General features: G+C 32.8%; 2 protein-coding genes across 5 annotated transcripts; one reads left to right on the top strand and one right to left on the bottom strand.

Annotated features, from left to right (window-relative positions):
- Positions 1-168: 168 nt before the first annotated feature.
- Positions 169-8,447, bottom strand: CrzR (corazonin receptor). Of its 4 annotated transcripts, none has more exons than XM_066725032.1 (6): positions 6,160-8,447; positions 5,584-5,819; positions 2,723-2,906; positions 2,439-2,644; positions 2,227-2,339; positions 169-2,077 (listed from the first exon to the last, which is right to left on the bottom strand). In XM_066725032.1, exons 1-6 carry the CDS (start codon positions 6,446-6,448, stop codon positions 1,942-1,944), a joined length of 1,164 nt encoding a protein of 387 aa, XP_066581129.1. In that variant the 5' UTR covers positions 6,449-8,447; the 3' UTR covers positions 169-1,941. The 4 variants fall into 4 exon arrangements, with proteins under 4 accessions (XP_066581129.1, XP_066581131.1, XP_066581128.1 ...); XM_066725034.1 differs by having other exon boundaries at positions 5,584-5,942; XM_066725031.1 differs by having other exon boundaries at positions 2,435-2,644; positions 5,584-5,942.
- Positions 3,316-4,363, top strand: LOC136786148 (probable ATP-dependent RNA helicase DDX46). The gene is made up of 2 exons (XM_066747681.1): positions 3,316-3,585; positions 3,866-4,363. The coding sequence occupies exons 1-2, from the start codon at positions 3,442-3,444 to the stop codon at positions 4,361-4,363; spliced, it is 642 nt and encodes a 213-aa protein (XP_066603778.1). The 5' UTR covers positions 3,316-3,441.
- Positions 8,448-9,240: the final 793 nt, after the last annotated feature.

A 9,240-nucleotide genomic window follows, 5' to 3' on the forward strand; every position in this document is an offset into this window, starting at 1 on the left:
TATCTTAAGTATAATATAAAGAGAAATTACAAAAAGGTAACAAAAGAAAATTTAATCCTATTTTTTTTTATTCTTTTTCTCTCGCAATTATAGGTGTTGTCAGTAAATTTAATTGTTGTTTTATACACATCGGTATATTTTAGGATATTACAGAGCTAACTTTTTTCATATCACATTTTCTTCTTTGATCGTTGAATATTGGACATTCGATTAAAATGTATTTTATTTTTAAGGGGATGTTGCAGTTTACATACAGGTTTTAATTTCTTTTTTCTAGAAATTGTTGGTAAGAAAATTTGGAGTGAGACCCATGCAGAATCTATAGTTATTTAAATTTGGTGCCTTCTTGGAAAGTTGATGGCTGATTTGTGTGTGGCCAAATACATTACTTTTTATTTTATAGAGATACTGAGTATTTTCGTTTGATAGCCATCTTTTATTCAATTCTATTTTAATAAAATTTTTTATTGCAACCCGGAAAACTTCACTTGAAAATATAAATTCTTTTGTAGCATCAATCAGATTGTAAAGATGGTTAGCATTTTCTGAAATCTATTGCAGATTAGTTGGTTTAATTTTAAAGAAGCAAATGGCCGTATTACTATTATGAATGTTGTTCATGATAGGATTTTCTTTGAATAAATTACACCATGTTGAATTATTTAGAATTTTATCAAACGATATGGAGATACCGAAATGTATGTAGATTTTTGCCAAGTATAAATAATTGAAACTGGAACCAGCAAGTTAGAATAGAATTAATAAACGATTATATTAAGCATTGAGTATTATAAAATCGGTTTGAAAATTGGGACGGCTAAACTTGCTGTATAAGTTACACGGTAGTGCTCGGCGTTATAGACATGTCATTATCTACTTTTATATATACTTGCCGTCGAGACACTACCGTGTCTCTTGATTGATTTATTTTGATTAAAAAGACAAAAAAAACCAACACAAATATATAGGATGTTCAAGAATTTGTTTTACACGGAATATTTAAAAGAAATATTCCTAATGAAATTGTATTGTTTCCACAGCGTTAAAGAAGGCTACTTCTTTTATTTCAAATTACATGATTAAGGTCATTTAAGGTCAAGCTCATTTTTTTCAAATGGAAACATTTTGATTTATTACACATCTTCTCCTATATAAACAAAATTCGTATCATTAAAAATATTTTGTAATCTAAGAAAATTTTTTAAACTCATCATTGTGTGTGAGAACTTGACTTTAATATTACCTGCAATATGTTTGTTGAAATAAAAGTAAAATGCAGTCGTATAAATTGCTGAAGGCAACTTAACGATTTATATTAATAAAAGAAAAATATGTATGATTCTATAGAAAAGTGGAAAATATAAAAGATGTCAGGACTACCTTGAACTATAAGGAGAAATATCTAATACAATACTGTAGCGTATAAAAAGCTTATTTTTATTAACTATCACCTTTAGATCATTTTTTATATTATTTAATATGATTAATAATTATGATTTCTAAAACACCATAAATCTATAAAATAGCTGATATTTTGTATGATTGTGGCGTATGAATAAGTAGCTTATAAAAGATTGATATAATTGAGTATTCGACGTAATTAAATACTATATGTGTTTCGTGAAATGATAATCTAATTACTGTAGCGAAAAACAATTATATTACAATTGAAATTACTGAAGAAATATTTGGTTTTAATCTAGCTTCAAGTGAAATATTTAAGTGATTAAAAATCGTTAATTAAAAAATAATTCATTTTATAAAAAATTAATGAAATGTTTTACATTTAAGCAATGGCGATCGCGAGATATATTTGAAGTACAAATCACTCATCATTTAGAAATATTTTTAAACTATTAGTAATAATTATATAATTTTAATGATTTAAATCTGGGTAATGTTGTGAGAACAGTTTATCAAATTATGTAATGTATTTATATATCAATGGATCCCTTGTGCAGCAGATGCAGTTGTAGAGATGCCTCGTGACAGAAATGGGATTCGCATTGCATGTGATTCTCTGATTGTGCTGCTGGTATTGTTACTCGCGCTTCGTCGATTTGTCATTAACCTTTCTCTGAAAATAAGCAAATTTGATCTTGAGCTTTATTATAGTTCTTAAGAATGGGACGACGTATCTTTTCTTGAACTAATATTAATTTTAATTTTTAATTAAAGTACGTATTAATAGAGAACATTTTGTTTAAAAAAGACAGCATCTACTACCGAAAGTTTCGGTGTCGCTTTGGCCAAAGATGGAAGGCTCCATATATGAGGGGATTGACCAAACTGTTGCTCATGCCAAAGAAAAATATTCCACTCTGCAGCTCTTCGCTCAGCTAAAAATGATATTTTCTGGTCAATACTAATATTAGACAGCTCTCTGTTAAATTGGGCTTTAGTTACCAAGATTCTATTTTGTATAAAGAATTACCCACGTGTCTATCTGGGTTTAGGAACATAAAAATAATCATCATGGTGTAATACGGCGTCCACCATAAAATAAAAGCCGCAACGATAACAATACTTATACGTAATGATTTATTCTTTGCACGATGCATTAATTTTCGCCTGTTCGCTTCTATATTTTCGAGGTGCAAACTATCATCATTCATTACTTCTGCTTTGAATATCTTTTCATTACCTAAAAATCAATACTTTGTTTATTATTAATATTATAGTCTTTGTGAAACATACAAAAGTTTATTGTATGGCTACTCACGCGCAAGTGTAATGACAGTCGATACATATGTAGTTATAAGTATACCCAGTGGTAAGATGAACATGAAGAATAAGCTTAAGGACAAGTAAAGCTGTTCCTGCCAAGGTTCCGTATAAAATCCATGAGTCACACATTGCGTGAATTCCTCTATAAAGGGACCTTGAGCCACGTGAAATATAACTATCTGAGAATAAAATATAAAACATAGATAAAATTTTAAAATGGAATTTCCATTAGAAAGCAACGCTGTTGCGAACAATTGAAAATATATGCACCGAACATTAGCTTTATTTTCTTTACTACGCGCGAATTTGTACGATTTATATATTTTTAAAACAAATGGAATGCGCTCGATAATCGTAATATCGCTATGATCGTTAAGTAATTAAAACATTTGACAATATAAATAAAGCCTGCCAAATTTTTACATAGGCAGGAAATATTTTAATTTTATTTGAAATTTTCAGTTATATTTCTAAAAATGTAATAATGCATAATATCGTTAGGATAAAGTGATAATAAATTAAGTGAATAGTTACAATAAGTAAATCAACATCAATTCGGCTACGACAAGAATGAATCATTTTGGAAAATAAAGTTACAGTCGTTAATCAGGTTATTAAAAGTGATTAATTTAAAATTTTATTGAATTTGAGCAAATTAAGCAATAATTAGGTAATTCTATATCTACAGTAGATTCTTATTTGCAGAGTATAAAAATGGTAAAGTTAACAGCGAAAGCTTTAAGCCAGGTGATGGCAGCTATTAGGAATCTTCGCGAGAGCAAAGGATCTACGTCGAAAGAAATCTTGCGCTATATAAGTGCTGTCTGTAATTTACCATCAGATGTTGTTAAGCGTGAGGTGAATCACCTTTTCTGATTTCTATCTTATTTTTTTAAGCCGAAGGTCTTATGAAAATTAGTGATTAATTGTTAAAGTGTTTTTACAAGTTGCGGGCCATAAAGCGATGCGAACATTGAAATGAACTTACCGTCTAATTACTCTATAATTGACATTATGAATATTTATACTTTGTATTTCATAAGAACGATTAATCAAAATACATTGGAAGAATGTACAAAATTTGAAATATCAATCTCGATGAGGTTGATTCATTTTTTTGTCTCTTATTATTTGTTAGATGCAAGCAGCTTTAAAACGTGGTGTTACGTATGGTATATTGATGAAAAATGGAGCACGTTACGTTTTGCCAAAGGGCCCAGCAGCTGAGAGCGAAGCAATAATTAATCAGGAGCTTGGGTTATTGAATATAAGATGTATAAAGACGAGACGGAAGCAAAGGCGGAGTAGTTCCAGAAGATCCGAAGGAAGGAAAAGCAGCAGCGGGTGTACGTGTAAAACAAAGCGTAGAAGAAGGCGTAAGCGTTCTAGAAGGCGATCATCGCGAAGAAGATCTCGCAGATCGTCAGGGTGTATATGTAATCGTCGTAAACGAAGTAGACGCAGGCGTAGAAGGAAGAGCAGAAAATGCGTGTGTGGTAAAACCGGTTCCCAACGGAGCGAAGGAATAGACAATACAAAAGTCAAATCAGAAAATTACAAAAAAGAACACTCTGCCAAGTGCGTTTATTTCGCAGATGAAGATCGATCAGATCTTTCGGATAATGAGAAATCATAATTCGTGAGTAATTTGTCGCAATTTGTTATATAGTTTTATAATTTTGAAAATTGTTTTTAAATTCTGATGTAAGGCAGTACTTATTTTGATAAATTATACGGTGTGAACGTACGTTATATACTATGTTTGAATATACTCTATTACAGTATTTGATAAATAAAGTTATTTATATGATTCAGTGTTTTAGCATTATTCTATTATTGATGTGAGTAGATAGGTGGAATTTATTACCTATTTTAATAACAATTAAGCTGTAATAAAAAAATTCATTATTTTTATTTTTTGATAATGTAGACCTATTAATGTAGTCAAGTTTTTATTTTTTTAACCAACAAAATCTGTCTTTAAAAATATATAAATTATTGTAATCTACTTTTGTCATCTGGTAGTTCTATTGTTAAATTATTATTTCATGTAATGTATGCTTTTAACGAGGAAAACAAATAAAGAATGAATTAAACATTAAAGCAAACAAACCAACAAATTAATGATTTGTAGGTTTTGTGGTTAAATCAGTTGTCATTACATAAAAGCTTCGATATCTCTACCTACTTTGATGAATCATACTCATTGTTCACGTCAGTTAAACGTGCTTACTTGAAGAAATTCAAAGCGGTAAATGCAATCGCATGATTATGAATTATTATAAATTATTATAATTAATTTTGGCATTGATGCATTCATTTCTTTACGTTAGCTCGAAGTTTCTTATAAAAAGTCAAAGTATATTGTATCTGTTAATACTCTCATTACTATGATGATACTCTATAATTCTGTTTTCGTCGAATTATCAGAAATTTCGTATTACGAAAACAATAACAGATAAAATCCTTCTGTAATACTTTTCCTATAAATACAAATTTTAAAGGATAAGTATTAAAAAAATAGCTTCTCGATTTGATATTAATTTTTGTTATTTCATAGCGAAAATTGTAGCTTGAATAGCTAACGTTAGACAGTGAAAATCAATATTATTATAATTTACAACATGTCTACGTATGAACATAAAGCATAATCGTAAGAACACAATAATCACTTGAGCACGTGCTGGAAGTTAATTAGAAGTTTTTACAATCGACGAATGAATTAATTATGATTGACGTGTTAATTGAAGCAACGCATCACATTGGTGGATACAAGTAATAGCTAGTAATTTATTATTCAATGAGGGTTGAATGACTGTTGTAGTAATAGCTGTTATTATTAGTTTGGTGTTTTACCTGTGGCGTGGCTAGAACCAAGGAGAGTAACCACACGAAGAGAATTGGACGTGTACATCGATTGGCTGCATTGAGACCCCTCATTGGATATTTTACAGCTACGAAACGATCGATACCGATCAATACCAGTACGAAGGTACTGAGATACAAACTGAAGACTTGCATGAACTTAAAAATCTTGCAAGTTACGTTGCCCCATATCCAAGCGACTGTGTAGCTCCACAATGCTTCTCCACCTATACAGAATATCGTGACGAGTAGATCGGCCACTGACAGATGCAGTATCAGCGTGTATATAACCGAATAGTTATGTTGAGCGCGTCGATTTTTTGCCACGGAGTATATAGTTACAACGTTTGCTATTAAAAAATTAATAATTACTGAAAGGATAATCTGATTAATTTTCATACGGCTTTCTCTCATATAGATATATATATATTTATTATAAATGACTGAAAGCAAATTCACACACGGTACACTCTATATATGTATTTGAATTTGGAGCGTTCGGAAGTGCTTTTAACGCTATGCAGTTATTTGAAATAGTAGGTTCGACGTGGTATGAATAATTCCTACCTGCTAGACTGAGCACCGTCATAACTGCCAAAACGATAGCTTTGAGAAACATAGCGTTGGTCAATCCGGGAGCATGCTCCAAACAGGTAATATTCTCCATTGTCAGCGATAAAGCGGTACCTTCAAAGGGGTCGATCTCAGTCGTATTACGCCAAACAAATTCAATGTTTTTATCTGCCCCGGCTGTTCGATGAATTAAATCGGTAAGATTGTCGCAAGCTGGTATCGCAATTGCGCCAGAGCTTCCGTTTATTACCGGAGAAGACGATGTCATCGTCAATCTCATCATCTTCCACGTTCCCGTGGCTTTCTCCTCGTCTACCTGGATGATGCCTGAAGCTCATGGAGAACACCTTCGTTCACGTTCTGCCGTAGATCCTTCTAAATTTCAATCTTCTCGACTAAACAAACAAGTGGGTACAGCATCGATCTCAATCTCGCGAAGATTTAGCAAACGTCTATTATAAACGCGTCTTTCCTTTTTTACACTTAATTATTTTCTTTGGTATATACGGCCCACTGATCCATCTGCTATTTATCTATGACGTCGAGTTTGTTATTCCACTTGCATCTCTCCTTCGGTGCTCCACAATGTTTAAAACGTTTTTCTTGCGTCCTCGAATCAAACGTTAGACGAGTCTTTTTCAGCGTTTTTCTGTTATGTTCTCCTTTGAACAGGCGTTTAACAGTAAAAGTTAGAATTCAACTAAAAAGCATGATAACGATAAATGCAGTAATTAATAGTAGCGTCAAGGTATGCTAAGTAAATTACTTTATGTCATTCCCACGTGTCCACGTGCATTAAGCAAATTTCAATAATCCCTCGTTTTCATTGAGTGGTCACCAGCATCAATGTCATGCTTAATTCTTCCTTATTAATATTCATGTGTTTGACCGGAAGGTGGGTCAAGCTCCGGGCGTGCAATTCTGTTTTTGCCTGATTTTAGCTTCTTTCTTGCACTATACGGTATCTCTTTCGTTGGCAAGTTTTGCAAGAAAACATTTAAACCCACGCTCCATCTGTGACAATGCGTATGAAAATATATTATGTCTATATGGGCTATAAGTATAATTCTTTAAAAATATACTTTCGGGTTAAGAAAATTCTTCTGGTTTGGCTACCTTGCCATCTATATTCACCGTAATATACTTTGCATATCAAAGAACTTTTTCATGTTGACTGAGACCTTTGAATATAATATCTCTTTTCTATGCGCAATAGACTGGTTTTCATAAAAAGAGGCCAGCTTAAGTAGCTCGATATGGCATTGCAGCGATTAACGGTGTACAATATGTAGTATACCACGTTCAGAGTCTCTGCTTAATGAGTTTAGGCAATCGCTTCAATGATATTGGATTCCTACCGAGAAATTATCACTTCTGCATTGGTCAACATTCTTCTGTCGTTTTTCTTTTTTACCAAAGTACGATCAATACTGATAACAGTTCGTTCTAATTTATACACGAAGATAATTACACGGTTACAATACAGTTGCATAATCTATGTGCATTTATCATTCTTACGCTAAACCATTACGCATTTATTTCTCACCTTTCTTCTTTTCGCAATAAGCACAAACAGGTCGGCTGTTATTCATACGATACAAACATGGATCATGCCAATCAATTTCGGACTTCTTGTTCCATAAAGCAAATCACTCTCTGCTGATGGCAATATAAGCACATTACTATGCGTTACTACTGCGTTCGGTATTCCGAATAGTTTAATTTCTGAAAGCTAATTCAATCACTTCCAGCTGCGTTGCTAAATCCATACCAGGCGCTTGTAATGTCCATCAAATAATTATATTTCTATGAGACCAATGGGTATGCGTAAACAAGCATGAATGATTATTATGGGTAGAGATCCTCCAGTATTAGCGCACCACGAAATTTTGATCGTTGCACTGTATTTAGTTGTTAGCACCCTTTGTCATCGGAAAAAAACCGAGTGTGGTAGATTGTATGGAGACAAAAAATATGAGAGGGCCAATGTCATACGTTTTGCTTCACCAATTTCAAAGTTACGATGCTGAACTCGAATGAGCATGCAGGTCTTTGAACATCCGCTTGGAAATGTTTCAATTCCTGGCATACCGTTAATAGGTGAATTTGCTTTGAAAATAAAGTGATGCGAATTTAGCCTATCTCGAATGGTAGAGAGTTGCCGAGAAGCTTTGCACTATCTTGCTCTGCTGCGGTTCTACTTAAACTTTTACGTGTTCGGTTTATTTACGTTTAGCGTTTCACGCAAAGTTTTAGGCGTTCGGATCGATCGACTTCTGCACACCGCGAATACTCGACTGAAAGGAAAATTGCTTCCAGCTCTTCTATCCGCCCCCTTCTACCCCTCACTTTACCTCTTCTCTCCTTTGTCCTCCATTTATCAACACTATCCTTTTTCTTCCTTTCGCATGCAGGAACATGAATTTAATTTTTTCTTCAAACTTTACACGAAATTTTAACTGTTTTTTTTATATAATGTAAGACTTTCAACTCTCATTAATTCATTGGTCAAAACTTTGGACCGAAGCTAGTATATATTCATAGTAAAGTCTCGAAGGAAGTTGGAACGAAGAGAACCGAAGAGTTATATGTGCACCTTAAAACAATTATAGCCTATGTGCAAGTAGTTTGCTGCCTCACTTGTACATATATAAGTTAATTTTTCAAAGGAGGGGGGATGATATTTATTGTTTTTATGGAAAAAATATACTAATTTATTATTAATTGAATAAGAAAACATGTATTAATTTGTAATAAGTGCACGCAGTATAAAAAGTAGAGCGGCTATTAATATCGAAACAGCATTTGTATGATAAAATGACTTGCTTATAAGATAAAAAAAAAGAAAAAAAAGATCAGGGGATTAATAAGAGAGTACGCGACGACGACGCTGAGTCAAAGGAAACCGTTGGTAAGTTGAGAAGAGTTGCGGGTAAAGAAGTTTGAAGCTGGCGCCACTGACTAAAAGTAAGCTTTTCTTGTATAAATTCTTATTCAAAAGCATTCTGCTTACTCACGCCATCTGCAAGCTCATTCCACATTAGAAAATGTGGTTGGTATTCGCTGTTTATTGTC

Source organism: Prorops nasuta, unplaced genomic scaffold (assembly GCF_024137725.1).
Source record: "Prorops nasuta isolate Cenicafe-Biocafe unplaced genomic scaffold, Cenicafe_Pnas_1.2 PNAS00003, whole genome shotgun sequence".
Taxonomy (NCBI): Eukaryota; Metazoa; Arthropoda; class Insecta; order Hymenoptera; family Bethylidae; genus Prorops; species Prorops nasuta.